We start from the raw sequence: 19,381 nt of genomic DNA on the forward strand, positions 1-19,381 counted from the left end.
ACTGTGTATGGTTCAGTCCACACCCCACTAAAGTCAATGGTAAAGTTCCATGGATATTAATGGAAATGAACTGTACGCACACATTCCAGGCACACTTGCTGACTTCAGCAGCTACGACTGCACGACAAGTCCAAAACTTGACAGAGGGGTGAGAGGGATACACAGAGAACAAGTTGTTTCACATAAGAAGTGACAACCCTAAATAAATCAGAATACTGGGCTTACCACGGAAAGGTGAGGTGGATAATCAGTCTACTTTATTCAATCACAAATCTTAAAAGCCACACATACATGCATACATTCACTCTCTCTCTCTCTCTCTCTCTCTCTCACACACACACACACACACACACAGTTCATTTAAATATTTAAAAAACAAACCTTTCATTGCCTGGTTCTTGTTTCTTCTCCTCCTTTCTTGTGACTTCAGCCTGTTGAAAAACCATGTCCAGTTCTGAGCTCTTGAAACAATTAACAAGAAATCATGCGAAATACTTCGGCCCACAGATACACAATAGAATTTTCAGAGTAATGAAAAAGAGTCTCTATGATTGGCTCTTTTTTGCAGTTGTCCAAAAGTAAATACTTTTGCGTGAGATAACAGAAAAAGAAATGAGAGTGAGAAATGGGAAACAGAGCAACTCATATGTAATGACTCTGTTCTTTTAATCGCACGATTTCTACTTCCCAGGAATCAACCTTAACTATAAGCTTTGCCCATTACACCTGACCCCATGCTAATGCCCAATTTTAAGCCCTGTCAAGGAATCAGACTGGACCGTATACCTAGTTGGCAACTTGATCAGTCTACAAAAGCAACAGGGGAAGAGGGAGTGTTGGAGCGTAACTGAGCATCAGCTGATTGTCAGTTCTTGCAAAGTGCAGGGCTTTGCAGGAGACACCCATTGTTGGAGCCTTCCTTCGCAAGGCAGTGCTTACAAAGAGTCAGGAGCTGCCAATCAGCTGGCTGGCAAAGCCAGCAAACTCCAAATCTGTCCCATTGTCGTCTTTACCTGTTCCACACACCATGTCATAAATGACATTATATGGGTAGGGCAGGTGGGTCTGGCTTGGCCAAAACTGCCTGGGCCACCACATAGGGCTGCCTCAAGCTTCCCCACAACTGTTACATAGTTTAGCCACTGGGTGGCACTAGACTTAGTTTTGGGTTGGCAGAGTCAGGGCTTTCCTGCACTGGTGTGTCCTTGCTAGAGACAAGCGAGCTCTTGTCCAGTTTCCCGACCACTGCGTAGCTTTCAAACCTTCCATGCCAGTGGGCAAGAACAGCCCAGCGGCATTCACAGCAAACATCCACATCCAGGCTGAGTCTTCAGAACCCACCATGGATGCAAACAAGCTGGAAAACTGAGACGCGTTTAAAGAAAGGAAGCTCACTTACTGGCGACGGTTCAATCTGTGGTGAGCGTGAGAATGTCAACCGTGATTCTCCCAGGTTGTGTGGATACCTTTTCAGGAAGCGGCACATGGATGCAGCCGACTCAGCACTATCCAACTGGAGAATGGCCTTAGAAGTTAAGATATGCATAACGTTAACATTAAAGTATACCCTTTGTGCAGTCAGTACAGTGATACGCATGTAAATATTACTTATTAGCCAGATGGAGCTTTTCCTCCTGAAAGACATTATTTCTAGGAGTTTGTTGCTGTCCTTTAAGGCAGCTGGGGAGGGGTGGGTGAGAACCTTCCTGTGCCACTGGGTTCCTGTGCCACAATAGTAAACTGTGTCATGGTGCTCTGGGGAGAGTGCATCAAGTAACAGGTCTGCTTACAAAAAGAAGTTTCCAAAACAAGAACAGCCACCTTGTTCTTATTTGCTATCACCATGTAGTGATCTACGCGTCCAAATCGAAGTCCAACACAAAGTATTTCGAGTTCTGAATATCCCTTATCTGGCAGGTTGCCCAAATGCACAAACTGTGAATGGATATTTTCTGTGTTCACCTAGTTAAAGAAAACGCAGGCATCAATTTTATCTATTTACAGTACCCCGTTTCCTGCCCACCCTTCACCATAAAGTCCCATGTTAAGCAGTGACTGCACAGCAGATGGTTTCTATTTGGAGTTTGACTTTTTCTTTCACCAGGTCTGCTAGGCCAGGGAGCCTGGCGGTTTCCTGCCTTCTCCGGCAGCATGAGGTTTGGATTCATTTCCTTAAGCCATCTATTCTGTGGAGACCACAGAACAGTATTTCAGCTACTCACACCTGCACTTCACTTGGGCCATTCTGAGGTTTGTCGCCAGCATGATGGGGATCAAAATGATTATCAGGAAAAACACTACATAACAATTCGTAATGCTTCTGCTACTTACCTTTGGATTGACATCTTTAATCATAGAAACAAATATAGCTTCCTAAAGAAAAAGGGATCAAAAATATTTATTTAAGAAAACTAAAGGTGTCTGCGGATTTACAGATTATACATAAATCACAGCCATTTTCACTGGGTCTCATTTGTGTTCAGCACCATAACCCTCTTAAAGCATTCAGCCTTGGCTCCACTTTGCAAACACATTCTTCCCTCCCCCGCCCCCCCCCCGCCCCCAATTTTCATGGTGAATATATACCTATCCCCCAGGAATACCACTCCATGCCCCTGACAAATGGGGCTCTGGCTCATGAACGCACACTCATTTTTCATAGCTGTTTTCCAGCACTGCTTTCATTAGTGTTCCAACTCCAGGGAGTTGTTAATTCATGATTATTTACTGGATTAAATAGGCAGACGAATACTTTGCACATCATGGTAAGCCATGGTTTAGCACTATGTGGGTGAGCTGAAACAAGCCCAACAAATTCTCAGGTTTACATGCTCCCTCCCTCTTCCGTAGAGGAGCAAGAAGGATTTCGCTAGCATATACTTTCATTTTCACAGAGTCCCATCTTGGCATTGGGCACAAACCAGAGAATGTGGTTCAGACCAAAAACTGGCCAGATTCTAAACAAATCTCCACACCTTGAGTTATGAAGCTGGCTTGCTTAACCAACCAGGGATTGAGTTAAACCATGACTCTCTGGTTCATGTGTAATGCTGAGCCAGGATCCTATGAAACAGAACGGAAATCCTAGCAAAGTCCTTCTCCCAGCTGGGTGGCAGTGGGAGCAGAAGAGCATGTGGACCCAGATACTTGGCTCAGCTCCTGCACACAGCACTGAGCCATGCAAACCAGCCCAGACACACCAAGCACAGAACCTCAGATCATCCTAATTGGCACCGCTGCCTCTGCAGTCTAGGTATCAAGCAAGTTGTTTATAGAAAGAAAGGCCCGAGGGCAGGGTTTGAAACAGGTCCTGCAACACATTTGCCTAAATAAAAAGTGAAGCACAACTAAATCAAATGTGAGGAAGCAGAGGACAGCAGCTCCTAGCAGACCATTTGCCGATGATCAAAGATGTGACTGCATTAATTGGTTGTAGCACAGGCAACTCCAAATTTACGCAGGGGTTACGTTCCAAGGTACCGTGTGTTTAAGTGAAATTGCATAGCATAGAATCTTAAGAGTTGGAAGGGACCCAAGGGTCATCGAGTCCAACCCCCCGCAATGCAGGAATCTCAGCTAAAGCATCCAGGACAGATGACCATATTTGAAACATCATTGAAAAAGCCGGCAAATACCCTGTTCCATCCCCACTTCGCCCCCCAAATGGTTGATGCAACAAAGAGTCTTGTGGCACCTTAAAGACAAATAAAATAGATAGCATTATAAACATGTTCGTCTTTAGAATACCACAAGACTACATTGCATTCTCCCCCACCATTTTTCTTAATGTTTTAGTTACCAACCTCATCTTTTATGTCTTTGAATTCAGGTGCCAAAGTAATGCTCAGTTGGTTCTCCTCCGCATACATTGGAAAGCAGGTATAAAATTGCACCATGGAGTCTGCAGTTTTGCAACTCATTTCTAGGTATGCCTTTTGAAAAAGAAGGAAGAAATCTGTATCAGCCACCTGAAACCAGATAATCGCCTCCTCCAAAGTTACAATATGCAGAAATTTTATGTGGTTTTCCATGAACGTTCATGGAAATACTGCTTTATGGAGCATTTCTGCTTTTTATTTGGATGTCCAGTGAAAAATGGCTTCTCAATACCTTTTTATGTGAAGATAGAATTAACACATCTTTCAGTTTTCCAAAGGGCTTGGTTAAATTAGAAATCTCATCTGCAGTTAATCCTGAAGCAGGCAGGTTAGAAATCAAAACCACACACATCTCTTCTGCTTCCTAGAAAAGCAAAACAAAAACAAAAAATTAGAATTATTATCAACTGTCAGGGCCGCCTCAGGTCCCAGCTCACAAGAGACCAACGCCAAGTCCACTTTATTTACAAAAGTCTTTATTGAAGTACATTGTTTGTTCCACAGCCGAGGCGCGTAGCCCCATGTCTGTTACGCTTAGACCGCTGAAGTCCCCTCTGAATCAGTCCCGCCTCTACACCAGTTTAAGAGGCTTGTGCTGGTCCACCTCTTCCTGTCCTTCCTTTTCCGCAGGGTCTTTCTGCCCCCCTGGGTTCCTCCCCTCCTGGATTCCCCTGACGCCGAGTCCCCAGACGCCTGCTCCCCCCTCCTTCGTGCTTTGGGACCAGGCTCCTCCTCCGGGCTCTCCGCATTTCCGCGCGCCTCCACATTTGAACTTGGTGCCCGTTCGCTACCTCTGACCTTCCTCTTGACAGTTACACTACTCTCTGTACTACTCTCCGCCCCTTCCGGCAGGACGTCTTGCCCCGATCTCCTTCCCCCCCTCTGCTTCCTGCTCTGCTTCGTCTGTCACACTGGGAACTCCACCCTCTTCACTCCGTTCCGGCGGGGAAGCCGGCCCCGATCTCCAACTCCCACTCGGGGTTGCCCTGCTGCTCCCCTGCTCCTGACGAGTCCCCCCTGTGACTCCCCTTGGCCTGACCAGGGGCGCCCCCTTTTGGGAATCCTCCGATTCACTTGAAAGACTCATGGAAACCCTCAAGTCATTGTCATCCTCCTCCTCCTCGTTCCGGGATTCTTCCCCCTCGCTCTCAGTCTCCTCCCTCATCTGTGCCTCTCTCCCTGAACCCCTGACATCAACGAATTTTCACATAACATTATCCTGCTGTTTCTTATTTTTTTCCAAACCCAGCCCAAATTTCTGCTGTCTATTCTAATCAATCCGTATTCTTTTATTTCTCCGTTTCGTCACTCTAATCCTGCTAACATCTTAATCTGTTTACAATAGTTTTCAAATATTCTACAAATCTTTTCCAATCTTCTTTAAAAACTCTATCTTCCTGATCTCTTATTCTACTAGTTAAAACAAAAAAAATTCCTTCCAGTAGCACCTTAAAGACCAACTAAGTTAGTTCTTGGTATGAGCTTTCGTGTGCATGCACACTTCTTCAGATACTCTACTAACTCTACTAGTTAATTTAGCCATTTCTGCATATTCCATCAATTTCATCCGCCATTCCTCCTTTGCTGCTATTAAACCCTCCTTCTATTTTTGGGCACATACTATTCAGGCTGCTATGGTTCCGTACATGAACAGGTTTTTTCCTGATTGCTTGGTATATCTAAAATTACTCCTAAAAGAAAAGCTTCTGGTCTTTTTACAAAGGTCCTTTTAAACATGTTTTTCAGTTCTTTATAGATCATCTCCCAAAAGTCCTTAGCCATTTTGCATGTCCACCACATAGGATAAAAAGGTACCTTCCTTCTCTTTACATTTCCAACAGATATCAGATTCTGACTTATACATCTTTGCTAACCTACTTAGGGGGTCAGATACCACCTATATAACATTTTCATAAAATTCTCTTTTAGTGTGCTGCATGCTGTAAATTGTAAATCTTTCTTCCATAGTTTCTCCCTTGTTTGCAAAGCATTTTGAGGACAAAATTGCTTGCATCCACCAGGATCTTAGCTCACCTTGGTGACCGATTCACTTGCTTCAATGTTCTTTGCAGCTTCTGACACATCTGTATTTAAAAAATAATTTTGTTAAAAGATGAAAAAGTAATGTGGCTGTCACTGATGAAGAGTTCATTTGGGGAGTTGAAAGCCCAAATCCCAGAACAAGGAAACCCCAATTTTAAACTGAACCAATCCCTTTGTTCCAGACTATTGTCTTATATGGAACAGGTAAAAATTTACCTCAATGAAAGCAACACTTTTAAGGCTGCAATCCTATAGTCCAGTGGTTCTCAACCTGTGGGTTCCCAGATGTTGTTGGACTACGACTCTATCTTCTTCCTCTCTTCACAACAATCACTACAGGAGCCTCTTGACCGTTGTTGTTTTTTTAATAGTCTTTATTTACAGTATTTACAACCGGTCATTAGCACATCGTTATCATCCATCAGAGTCACTCAGTTCAGATCTCTGCTGAGGCCTGCGTTTGCCCTCCAGCTACTCATAATCCCTTGCTAGCTAGGGGTGATGGGAGTTGTAGTTCAACAACATCTGGGGACCCACAGGTTGAGAAAGGCTGCTATAGTCCCTTTTCTGGGAATAAACCCAATGAACTTGTTCTGCCTGGACACTGAGGTCCAGCCCCGAGGGCCTTCTGGCAGTTCCCTCACTGCAAGAAGCCAAGTTACAGGGAACCAGGCAGAGGGCCTTCTCGGTAGTGGCGCCCACCCTGTGGAATGCCCTCCCATCAGATGTCAAAGAGAAAAATAACTACCAAACTTTTAGAAGACTTCTGAAGGCAGCCCTGTTTAGGGAAGCTTTTAATGTTTAATAGGTTATTGTATTTTAGTGTTTTGTTGGAAGCCGCCCAGAGTGGCTGGGGAAGCCCAGTCAGATGGGTGGGGTATGTATGCATGTATGAATGAATAAATATTATTATTATTATTATTATTATTATTATTATTATTATTATTATTATCATTATCATCATCATCATCATCATCATCATCATTATTGGGGCTGACTTCTGAGTAGGATGGCAGAAGTGAGTCTCCAAAGATACCTGGCACTTCTGCAGGTGGGCTCGTTTCTTTGGCTTTGGATTTTAGAGCTTCCTCAGGTTCTGACGTCTTCTCACTCTCTGCAGCTTTTGCGGCTTCCTCAGGCTTCCTGGAACCACCATGAGGCTTCTTCTGTTTCACAGCAGCCTTTGTCCCTCCAGTCTCGCTTGCCTTGGACTTCACAGCTGTCTTGGGTTCTGCTGTCTCCTTGCTTCCTGCAGCTTTCGGGGCCCCCTCAGGCTTCTTGGGGTCTGTAGGCTTCTTTTGCTTCACACCTGTTTTTGCTCCTGCGGTCTTTTTGACATCTCCAGCCTTTTTTGGTTTTCCAGCCGCTTTTGTCTCTCCAGCCTTTCGAGAGTCTCCAGACTTTTTGTCATCATTTGCTGTGATCAGACAAAACATTCATCTGGTTAGAAGGGGCTTGCTGTTTAAGTTATTAACCTTAAAAAAGACAGTGACTACAGTGGCCCCGAGACTATGTTCAGACAACTTAAGAAGGTTCAGAAATGAACAAAACAGGAACTCAGTTCTGCTAACAGAATTATAGAATAAGGGAAAGATTAAAATGAGCAAATATTTGAAAAGAACCCAGGACTTCCAACGAGAAGTATATTAAAAAGATAACTCTCCTCTGTACCGTTAACAAAAATGCAGCCCAAGAGATTAGTAAGAAGGATTTCAGTTTGACATATTTTGGTGGGAAAGTATTTATTGAAAATGAATAGGCTTCAGTGATCCAAAAATGTAATTGTTCAAGGCCTCATTTTGCTGAACTTGCCACCCCTGAAAATCATTACCCCCTTCTCCATGCAGCTACCACATTCTTCAACACATTTCCATCTGACAGGGATCCACATATATCAGTAGGCCTGAATGATGGGAAGACTAGGCAAGAGTCTTCTTCAATTTTTTCACCCACTTTCAGCACACAATGCACCAAACTACAGGAGACGGAGCATAAAGGAAGGAAAAGCAACCAGAACTCACAGGCAGTGGCCAGTGACACAGCTGCCGAGGACGTTTTTGCAGCAGTTTGATCTTTCCTGAAAAAAGCAACAAAATCGTGTGTTAATTGCTGGATACAATCCCATTAAAATAAATCACAAGTTGGAACAGAAAACAATTAAAAAGCTGATTTAAAGAATGTGATAGGCCAGACTAAGTAGCGTCATACTTACGATGCACTTGCAAGTGACTTCTTGACATTATGGGAGCTTGAAGGAGCTTTCTTAACATTCTGGGAGGTTGTGGGAGGCTTCTTGGCATCCTGTGAACCTGGGGCTTTCTTGACGTTCTGCGAGGTTGAGGGAGCTTTCTTGACATTTTGTGAGCTTAGAGAAGCTTTCTTGACGTTCTGGGCGCCTTGAGAAGCTTTCTTGACATTCTGTGTGCCCGAGGAAGCTTTCTTGACATTCTGTGTGCCTGAGGAAGCTTTCTTGACATTCTGCGTGCTTGCGTGAACTTTCTTGACATTCTTTGGGCTTGGGGGAGCTTTCTTGGCATTCTGAGAATCTGGGGGAGGTTTAACAACCTGTGTACCTGGGGGAGTTTTCTTGATACTCTGTGATGGCTTCTTTTCATTTCCTTTGATCTGAAAAAGATAACACTATGTTCTCTTTTATGAATATACACATGCACAATCTGTGCAAAAAACCCTTAAGCTACAGAAATACCTTTCCCCAATAACTGAGCAGAAAGTCACATTGCTGTCCTAACAGCTGTATGCATAAGCAGCAAACCAGATGCAGAGATAAATGGACCACTGTTATAACTGCTGGGGGGGGGGGTAGAGAGGAGAGAGATCAAACCTTCCCTCCACATGTGGTGTAGTCCCAATGAAAACTGGCTTCCTTGTGCCCAGTATTAGATGAGAACAATAACTCCTCCTCCTCACAATGCAATTGCTAACAACACACTCAGTGTTGGGGTCTACTTTGATTCTCTGGCATTCATTACTCAACTTAACGGCCTTTTCAATACCTATCTACCCTTTTCGGTTCCTCCATGCACATTTTCTGTTTCTGCAGGGTCACAAATGGAAGTCACAGATATTGGGATGCAGTCCTCTGGCTACAGTTCTTCCACACAGACTCAGCAGGCTGACACACAATTTCTGAACCTTTTCCAGCTCTACAATTTCCCCTCTCGATGTGAGGCACTACCCTGGTACCCATCAGTGCAACTGCTCCACCACTGAACTAGCAGATTCTGCATTACTTGCAGCTTCTGGATCACCTTCAAGTGCAGTCTGACATACCGTGCTTTAGATTTAATTCACTCAGCAGGTTCCCAGAGCATGCTGTAGGAAAAGTATACCTGTCCAGGAATGGCTGTAGCTGGTGAACCAAAAGGTGTTCAGAGCCACTGAGGCTGCCTGGGTCTCTAGAAACTGGATCAATGAGTACCCCAAGAAAATGTATCTCATTTTTCAATGGGACTGTCATCCTGCCCATAGCTGGCTACCTTAAAGGTAAAGGTACCCCTGCCCGTATGGGCCAGTCGTCTCCGACTCTAGGGTTGTGCGCCCATCTCACTTAAGAGGCCGGGGGCCAGCGCTGTCCGGAGACACTTCCGGGTCACGTGGCCAGCGTGATGAAGCTGCTCTGGCGAGCCAGCACAGCACACGGAAACGCCGTTTACCTTCCCGCTATAAAGCGGTCCCTATTTATCTACTTGCACTTGGGGGTGCTTTCGAACTGCTAGGTGGGCAGGAGCTGGGACCGAAAGACGGGAGCTCACCCCGCCGCGGGGATTCGAACCGCCGACCATGCGATCGGCAAGTCCTAGGCACTGAGGTTTTACCCACAGCGCCACCCGCGTCCCTTACCTTACTAACTGCTACCTTACTAACTGCTAGACTTGAGGAAACACCAACTCCCAGGGTTCCCCCCTGTCCTCAGTCAGTTTTGTTACTGGCCAGCCCATCACTGTGTTCAGGGCCTGCTCCAGAACCCACCCAGCTCTCCCAGTAGCTTCATATAGGCATTAAAGAGCATGGGAGAGAAAATGGAACAGTTGTGGTCACCTCACTTGAAAAAGAGTACTGTAGAGTTGGAAAAGGTTCAGAAAAGGGAACTCAAATGATCAAGGAGATGGAGCGACTGCTCTAGGACAAAACGTTGCAGCATTTGGGATTTTTACGTTTAGAAAATAGGTAAGAAGTGACATGGCAACAATTTATAACATTAAGCATAGAATCATAGAATTGAAGAGTTGGAAGTGACCCTGAGGGTCTTCTAGTCCAACCCCCTGCAATGCAGGAATCTCATGGCATGGAGAGAGGTTTCCCCTCACCCTCTCTCCCAACACTACTAGACAAAAGAAGATCCTTCTTCATGCCGCACACACTGTGGAACTCACTGCAACAAGGGGCAGCGATAGCCACCAACTGGATTGGCTTTAAAAGACGATTAGATAAATTGACAAAGGACAAGGCCATCAATGGCCATTAGCCATGATGGCGCCATGATCTGCCTTCATGGCAGGAGGCAGTAACTCAGGATTGCAAGAGACAGCAAACTAATAAAAAAGGCTATGCTTGAAGCAGAGGAAGGACAAAAAAGTAGTGGGGAAGTAGACGGAGAAATGCTATTGGGTGACAGACACCTACTTTGCCTCTGTCTTCACCCAAAAGTAAAGCAATGCCCAACCTGGTGATAACAGAATGAACAATGCAACAGCCAGTCTCCTAAGAAGACATGCCTGGCACCTAATACTGCTATCACTTAAAGGTCATTATTTTAAAGTTTTTTTAACTTTATTTTTGTCCATTATTTTTATTCAGTTAGATGTTTTTGATTTTATTAGTATTTTGATTTTAAAAAAAGCATGCTGCTGTTATTATTATTTTGGTTGTCCTGAACTCTTATACAGCTGTAAAATGTTCTGAATCGTAAGCAGGGCTACCTAGTCGGATGGCCAGGGTACAAATAATAATAATAATAAAAGGGCGATGGTGAAGGGAGGATATAAATGCTTCAAGTAAGTACGCAGCATATACACCATCTTGGGGTGGGGAAAGAAACCTTGTCAGGTGCTGTGGAGATAAGGCACCTTAAATTACACAAACTTACCAGGCTGGGATCCACTTTGGACTTTTCTGCAACACTTATTTTCACACGCCTGCCATTAACCAAGACTGGAGATGTTTCACCATATTTGACAGCAGCTGTTACCGCCTCCTTATAATTCATTTCAAGAAAGGCCTAACAAAAAGGAAAAGTTTCATCATTTACATCTTGCTCTAACCTTCTACATTGTGGTTTTCAGATTTGAGTGAAGGAGCATCAGGAAAATTGAGAATGGGAGCCAAGTGGCCAAAGTTCACAGAAAACTTTTAAAGTGGTTTTGCAAAACAGCTGTAGCTAAACAGTCCAAAGTTTCTAAAGTGAGGTTTAAAATAGGTTTTTCCATTACTACTATCAGGAATTTTAGACTGTTTAGCTACAGCTCACCTCAGCACCTCCAAGGGATGTCTTCAAAATTCTATCCTTACTCCAGCAATCAGTCAATAATCGATCAATAAGCACATTGATTATAGATTAAAGAATGCACAGTGTGCCATGCTTACTACTAGCAGTTGTGCAGCGCTGCTGTGAACCACACCAGAGGCTATACGTAGGACCTCTGGGGTTAGTATACTGGGTGTTAGGATTACCCCCAGCTAATGTGACTTACAGAAAACTCTATGTTAGGCATTTAAGGTACTTACCTCATTTCTAGCACGAAGCACCCAGATATCACTAACTTTTCCAAAGGGCTGAACAATTTTTTTAATATCGTTATCAGTATAGCCGTCATCTGGTAAATCAAATATTCGAAGAATCGTACCACAACTCAAGGCTCTGTCTGTCAAAAACTGAAAATGAAACAGTATTTCAAGCATATTTCAAACCAGTTACTGATTTGTGTGCTTGCTCTCTCGCTCTCATGTATGCAGGCAGGGAGACACAGAGAGACACATCGAAATAGGTAAAGTATAGTGCACTTAAAGGAGCATTGCGGGAAATGCAAGAATGGATTAAAAAACCTGTATATTACATCTCTTGAAAAAGCACTGAAATGACTTCACAAACTATCTAAATGAAAGTCATTTCTCAATATTTCATCCTGATTTAGTATGGGGTATGAAAGATGATGGGATGTGGCTGCAAACCCAGGGGAAGGCATGATTGTTAATGACTGGATCAGAGGCAGGAAGCTTTCTCCCATATAAGCAAAAAGCTCCCGTGTGGTCCCACAGAGAAAAGCCCTTCTACATCTAGGGACCAGAGAGCCAAGGACACCAGAACTCTAAATCCAGATCCAGACCTCACATTAAGCCTAAACCCCTTCACAGAAGACTTACTGACCTGACTGCAGGGAATGGGTTGAGAAACATTTGTTTCCTCAGCTACGACTCCGTCTTTGTTTGGGACATCAATATCCGATGAGCCCTGAGGAGGTAAATCTTTCTTGGAAGACTTTGGAGGAGCCGTAGGATGACTTGGGGTCTTCTTCACACTTCCAGGAGTCTTCTCTGGCTCAAGCGGTATGCTCTTTAAAGCGGACCCTCGGGTGAGTGCTTGGAGCGATTTCTGTTTGTTGTACTCTTCAACAAAACTTGGACCCAAACATCTCACCGCTTCTTCCAAGTCCTTACCTGAATGGAGGGGGAGAGATACTGAATGCACTGTTTTGCCAGTGTACGTGGAAAAAGCATGACACTACTTGTTGATCCTGGACAAAGAAGGCAAGGGCACACACAGCTGCAGCAACAGCAGCAGCAGCAGCAAATTAAATAAGGAGCTGGGCACTATTGATACCAGGGGTTGTCAACCTGGTCCCTACTGCCCACTAGTGGGTGTTTCAGGATTCTAGGTGGGCGGTAGGGGGTTCTATGGCACAAGCTGAATCCTCCTTCCGTCAAGCACTGGTGGGTGGTAAGGAAATTTTACCATCAAGAAAGGTGCATCAGTGGGCGGTAGGTATAAAAAGGTTGACTACCCCGATTCATAACTTTCCTACAGCTTTGTATATAGACCTGCCCCCCCAATACAGTTCTAAAGCACAAATTTAATAGTAACAACAAAAGCACCCCATAAAATCCATTATAAGTAACGACTATGCCTTTTTCAACTCACAAATTACAATCCAATGGGGAACCCCGATACTTTAAAAATCTTGTCCTTTTATGTAAATAGTTTGGGCAACCCAGCTAAGTGACGTAGGGTTGAAACTCCAAAATCTCATGGCACCATGGGCACCATCTTCTTGGACTAAAATACAGGACTATGATCTAAGTCTCATGAACAGCAAGGTTGGTATGTTGTGGTGTTGTACATGCAACATAAAATTTGAAATAAATAAATAAATTAAAGCCCTGTTTCTCCCACCAAAAGGAATACAGTAGTACCTTGGTTTACGAACTTAATCCGTTCCGGAAGTCTGTTCTTAAACTAAGGTGTGCTTTCCCATAGCAGCGGGGGACTCAATTTACAAATGGAACACACTCAACAGAAAGCGGAATATGTTCTGCTTCCAAGGCAAAGTTCACAAACCAAAACACCTACTTCCGGGTTTGCACCGTTCTTAATCCAAGTTGCTCACAAACGAAGCTGTTCTTAAGCCAAGGTACCACTATAGTAATTTCGTTACCCCTGAGCTCGAGTGAATGAATGGAAGGCATAACCAATGGCACAATACAGTGGTACCTCTGGTTACATACGCTTCAGGTTACAGACTCTGCTAACCCAGAAATAGTCACTCGGGTTAAGAACTTTGCTTCAGGATGAGAACAGAAATCGTGCTCTGGCGGCGTGGCAGCAGCAGGAAGCCCCATTAGCTAAAGTGGTGCTTCAGGTTAAGAACAGTTTCAGGTTAAGAACGAACCTCCGGAACGAATTAAGTACTTAACCTGAGGTACCACTGTATTCTCCTTCCCTTAACACCAGACCAGACATGATGGGGCCACCCTCTATGTATCTGTATCTGTGTCGTCTGTGTCTGCTTTTCTCTCTCACATACCTGTCCAGGAACAATCAGAAGCCCATTTCAAAAATTGTTCTTTTGCAGCTGCATCTTTATCTGCCTCCCACCTAACATCATATCTGGTTGTGCCTTGATGGAAATGGCTTTGCAGATCAGATCAGGACCACTGCAAGGCTTAAGAAGGCCCACAGGCTGGAGCCTCCATTTTACCTGGAGATCTGGTGGATCTTCTTGATCTTCTTTCTCTTTCTCTTTCTCTGCTGTAAGATCTTCGATAGCGTGAAGAAAAGAAATGAGGGCGTCGTGGAGACCTTGACCTATACCGGGGACCAGGCAGATATCTTGGGCTTCGACTTCTGGGTCTACGGCGCCCAGGGCTCCTAGACCGCGAGCGAGAGCGGCGCCAGGCATGGCCATAGCTTGAGCGCCTTGAGCGTTTGGGGCTAGAACTGCAAGAGCGTCGCCTCGGTGTATGGTTTTCCTTTCGGTCACTTTCATGTCTGTAAAAACAGAAAAGGTTGTTCTTCCCCAACATTCTGTATTTAATATGAAATAAGTAATCCGATCTAACTGGACAGTTTTTAAAATGTTTTAATTTTTAAAAAATACTTTATTCCTTATAAGAAATAAAACTACAGGGCAGTATTCAATAGGATAAGTGTGCATTCAGATGTTATTTGGCTTCGTGGATTCCACGACCAGGAGTGAGCCTCAGAACAAGACTCCTACGTCCCCCAAGTAGTACAGAGTGAAAATAAAGGTGGATTTGAAAAAGAGGGCTGCATCAAGACAACTAGAATGCCAAAGAAATGTCAACAATCTACCCTGATTTATTACACCTATACAGTGGTACCTTGGTTCTCAAACTTAATCCGTTCTGGGAGTCCATTCGACTCCCGAAACCATTAGAAAACCAAGGCGCAGCTGCCAATTGGCTGCAGGAGCTTCCGGCACTCAAGTGGAAGCTGCGTCAGACGTTTGGCTTCGGAAAAATGTTCACAAACCGGAACACTTACTTCCGGGTTTGCAGTGTTCAGGAGCCGATTTGTACGTCAACCAAGCCATTCAAGAACCAAGGTACCCACTATAAAGGAGAAGGGGGGACATCCTGCAAGCAAGGAAAAGCTGGAGTGAAAGAAGCCAAGCAATGAAGCTTTCACACAAAGTGCTGTATCCAACTCAGAGTAAATTCACCAAAATTAATAAACCTATGTTAGTCACATCCATTAATTTCAACCGATTTACACTGAGTAAACTGCATGGGATACAACCCAGTTTGATGTTATGACTTGCACTGTGGTACCATTTCAGTCATGGTGAGAGAACTCTCGCAAAGCATCAGCACCTACAGAACGTTTTGGTATCTGCACTGGTAACACTCCTTGGGCTCAGGAGAAACTCATGCAAGCCTTCAAGTGCCAAACAGGTAGGCAATGCCATGCTTAAACAAATATGATGCTCTATAACCATGATAAGCTCTGTAACTATGATAACTCTCATATATAGTTTTATATAGTCGGTTGTTCCTCCACCCTCAGAAGCTCAGGGTGGTGATGGTCCGGGAGAGGGCATTCTCTGGGGCAGCCCCTACACTGTGGAACTCCATCCCCACAGAGAAGCATCTGGTATCTTCATTACACAGCTGGCAATGAACACTGAAGATGCATGTCTTTACCTTACCTCTTGACACTTGAGATATGTATTTTCAGGACCCATCTTATTCCAGTGATTGTGAGTTGTTTTAAACTGTTCTTAATATTGTGTTTTAGTTGTTGCAACCTGCCCTGGGACATCAGTGTGAAAGGTGGGTGGTGAAGAAGCAGAAGCGGAAGAAGCAGCTGCAAAATCTCCACGGGACAACATGCAAAGCAACATCCACAATTCCAATATTTAAATAACGTTCTCCCAACCACAGAGAACTCAATCCATTATAATGTCTTTAGGGAAAAGGGAGATGAAATATTACTGCACCTTATCAGTATTATGGGAAGTAGTCGTATTTGCAAAATTACCTTTTTGATGAAGAGTGGGCTTCTGGATTCCAGTCAGGAAATCTGTTTCAAGAATAAAACTATCAATGCAAGAAGTTTTGAATTATTTTCATTGTTATCTATTGCTAAGAAGCACCTCCCTCCCTTTCCTGTGCTGCAGAGAGTGAGATTTGCATGTCTGCCAGGTACTGGCAGAGGTGTGTCAATTTCCCAAGTTAGCCTCTGTGTTAAAAAATATTCTAAGAGGTTGTCCTAATCTGCTTGGGAGCTTTTAAGGTGAACATGTAACACAGCAATTGAATTAAGTGAAAGACCACATTACAGAATTAAAAAATAGTCACATTATTAGTCAGGTCCAACCCCAGAAGTACCTGAGAGCAAGACCTACGTCTGGATCCCAGCTCAAGCACCCACCCTCTCGCTCTCTCTGTGCATCTCATCCACATGTTGCTTAACACCCGCTCTGCTTCCTAGAGAACTGTCGCCCTCCTTGATCTTTCTCTCTTTCCATCCTTCCACGTAATTGCCCTCACTGAAACTTGGCTCACCCCCTCCCACACTGCCCCAATGGTGGGCCTCTCCCTTGGAGTCCTTGGCTTGTTCTATGCTCCTCACCCTTCCTGATCATGGTGGTGTTGACCCTGTGCCCACCCACTGGTTCTTCTACCTTTTATGCACTACCCTGCTTAAAGTTGTGTGGCTATATTCCGTCTCAGATCAACCCTAATTCCCTAGAATTGAAAAACCATTCATCTCATTTCAGAATGGCGCATGGCATTTAGAGCTTTCCAGTGTAGAACAAACAGATCAACATACAGATTAAGCAGAACATACTGCTTAAAAGTATTATGGTTGAAATTCACATCCCACTGAAATCATTTTATTGACTATTAGTATCCCTTTAGGAAAGTACAAGAATCAAGTCCGTCTTCATATAATTAATGTACAAATTAAATGGGCATTCTTACTGTTGGCATAGCTGATGACAGTTCTCAATGTGGGCAGTAGAATTCTGATGCTGAATCCAGTCCTACAGAAGGAAAAGCCATAAATCATAGTTACAAGTATTTTATTATTATTAGAATGACATTTACACCCCCGCTTTCCTCCATGCAGCTCATGGTAGTATACATGGATTTCTCACGCCCTCTGCCACCATTTGCCCTTATAACCATGTTGTGTTATATACTCAGGTTGTCCAAAACTCATAAGACAAGCCTAAGATTTCTTCTATCAAGATGATCTACAGTGTAGTGTCGTCTGATGTCAAGATATGCAATATGTTGCTGTTCTGTGTTAATTCAAACCTGCCAAATTAATGGCCTCTGAACTGCATACAGAACAGAATTAGGGTATTTTGGTCTTCCAAGTACTGCTTTACATTGGCCCAGAAGGATCCAAATATGAACAGAAATGCCATAATTCTCAGAGAGGGGAAAGAAGAGAGAGAAAAGCAAACCCAAATACAGCTGCCATGGCGTTGTGATGCATTCTCCTGGAAAAAAGAGCAATGCAGAACTATTCTGCCCACTTGTCCCAGCATTTGTCACCATACAGACAACTGGGATAGCACTACATGGGCAAGTCAACAGCAGCGACTTGGGAAGAACAATGGGGGACATCACAACCTATACAGCTTGACTACAATCGGTATCTTTATAATAGAGGTAAAAGAAAAGTGTTTCAACATAAAGAGCTGCAAAGACACAACCCCCCCTTTTAAACTACATACCTGCAGGTATAGAGTGGTATACAAATAAAAATAATAATAAATAATAAAAATAATGGTCTATGCATTTGAAGGTTTGCAGTGCTGCGCAATAAAAGTATTCTGTCCTGCTACATTATGGTGGTCTGCGGACATCTGTAAGGCTTATATTTTTCTGGGAGCCGTGAAGTCCCCCCAAAGTATAAGCCTAAAAACGTAAACAGCAACCAGTCATCTTAGTAACAGCAGCACCTGAAAGTGTGGTGTTCACATGGAAACATTATTTTGGGCTCTCGCATCTGTTAAGCTCCCTTCTCTGAATGTTTTTAAAACCCAAACTTTTGTCTCAGGAATCACAAAACCTCCTGCTTCAGAAGGCCTTTGCTGCCCATAGAACATTATTATATTATTCCATTAAATATTAAAAAGAGGCTAAAATTCATGTTCTGCACTAAAAAATTATGAATGGGTGGGGGAAGGAACCTAAACAATTCAGTAAACAACTAACTTGTATGCAGAATGCAAGAGAATAGAAAAACATTGAATAAATTACACTCATGTTCTGCTTAGTGTGTAGAGTAAGCAACAGGCAACAACATTATTTATTTCGTACAAAGTTTTTCTGTCCCAAACCAATTCCCATATTACAGTATTTATTCTGTTTTTAGGCATCTGCAAAGACTGATCCAGAGTCAATAGAGCAGGAGACTCTTAATCTCAGGGTCATGGGTTTGAGCCCCACGTTGGACAAAAAGATTACTGCCCTGCAGTGGGTTGGACTAGATGGTGGTCCCTCGTGGTCCCTTCCCATTCTACAATTTTATGATTGTATGACTTGTTTTCCGCACTCTCACGCCCTTAAAAGGATTTTGAGTAAGTAAGAAATATAAACTTGGAGACATGAACATCTGCAATGCATATAATTCAGAACCCCGCCATTGTGCAGTTAAACACAATTTACAAAACTCAATTTATTACACAGCCTGAGCTAATGGATTAAGATTCTATGAACGAAAATCTAGAATTGGTTGGGATAGTAACACACAGTTTGAGGTGGACACGAAGCACATTAAGAGAAACAGAAATTTGATACAGAAGAAAAGTTTAAAAACTCTGTAACTGAGTAATCCCCTAAGGACAAAATTATAATCACACTAACAGTACATTCCTTCTTAACTCAGTGGGACATATTTTTGAGTAACTGCACATCGGTAAATTACCTATGGCCGGCCTTCAATCCTTTGGAATTTGAAAATGCAAAACACTGCACTAAGTACTTATAGCCTTCTTATGATTGTTGGGAGGAACAAATGAATGCAACCCATGCTAGGTCCTTGAGATGCTTAGGGCAAGAGGGGAAGAGCCGGAGAAATACAATGAATTTTGTGATAATGTCTCGTGCAATCTATTTCAGAATTAAGCGAAATAAAAAAGATGTTTGGAAATCAAAGTCAAATCAATACTGTACATATCTCACTTTGTCTGGCTAATACTTCTCTGTGTTGTGGGGTGATTCCCCCGCCCACAAAGAAACTATTGCCAGAATCCCATACTTGTAAATGATATTTGGCTCTCCTCTCCCACCCTGTCATTTGGTTCTCTGTCAGGAAAAGAGACTATCAGACATTCGTGAGAGTATCTTCTTTGGTATGGAGGATAATATTTCATACAGAGATTATGGTCACTGAAATTCTCAAAGCTGCAGGAAATTCCTGGGTTGGATCCAGAGCAAGGAAGTCTCACTTAGGTCCAGTGAAA

The 19,381-nt window shown here is 43.5% G+C and overlaps 1 protein-coding gene across 7 annotated transcripts in view; it reads right to left on the reverse strand.

Annotated features, from left to right (window-relative positions):
* ZNF638 (zinc finger protein 638) overlaps positions 1-19,381 on the reverse strand; it is a 74,555-nt gene that overhangs the window by 14,513 nt on the left and 40,661 nt on the right. For 4 of the 7 annotated variants that reach the window (XM_077933699.1, XM_077933698.1, XM_077933703.1 and 1 more), the window contains 16 exons: positions 16,884-16,945; positions 15,937-15,978; positions 14,135-14,424; positions 12,307-12,596; positions 11,667-11,813; positions 11,029-11,160; positions 8,134-8,561; positions 7,943-7,998; positions 6,958-7,338; positions 5,913-5,962; positions 4,111-4,242; positions 3,804-3,932; positions 2,332-2,373; positions 1,822-1,962; positions 1,400-1,525; positions 382-431 (listed from right to left, as the gene is read on the reverse strand). In XM_077933699.1, coding sequence (XP_077789825.1) covers positions 382-431; positions 1,400-1,525; positions 1,822-1,962; positions 2,332-2,373; positions 3,804-3,932; positions 4,111-4,242; positions 5,913-5,962; positions 6,958-7,338; positions 7,943-7,998; positions 8,134-8,561; positions 11,029-11,160; positions 11,667-11,813; positions 12,307-12,596; positions 14,135-14,424; positions 15,937-15,978; positions 16,884-16,945 — 2,498 coding nt within the window. The remainder of the gene's footprint in view (positions 1-381; positions 432-1,399; positions 1,526-1,821; positions 1,963-2,331; positions 2,374-3,803; positions 3,933-4,110; positions 4,243-5,912; positions 5,963-6,957; positions 7,339-7,942; positions 7,999-8,133; positions 8,562-11,028; positions 11,161-11,666; positions 11,814-12,306; positions 12,597-14,134; positions 14,425-15,936; positions 15,979-16,883; positions 16,946-19,381) is intronic. The other 3 variants (XM_028744487.2, XM_077933700.1, XM_077933701.1) reach the window with 3 other exon arrangements.

The sequence above is a fragment of the Podarcis muralis genome, chromosome 9 (genome assembly GCF_964188315.1).
Source record: "Podarcis muralis chromosome 9, rPodMur119.hap1.1, whole genome shotgun sequence".
NCBI lineage: Eukaryota > Metazoa > Chordata > Lepidosauria > Squamata > Lacertidae > Podarcis > Podarcis muralis.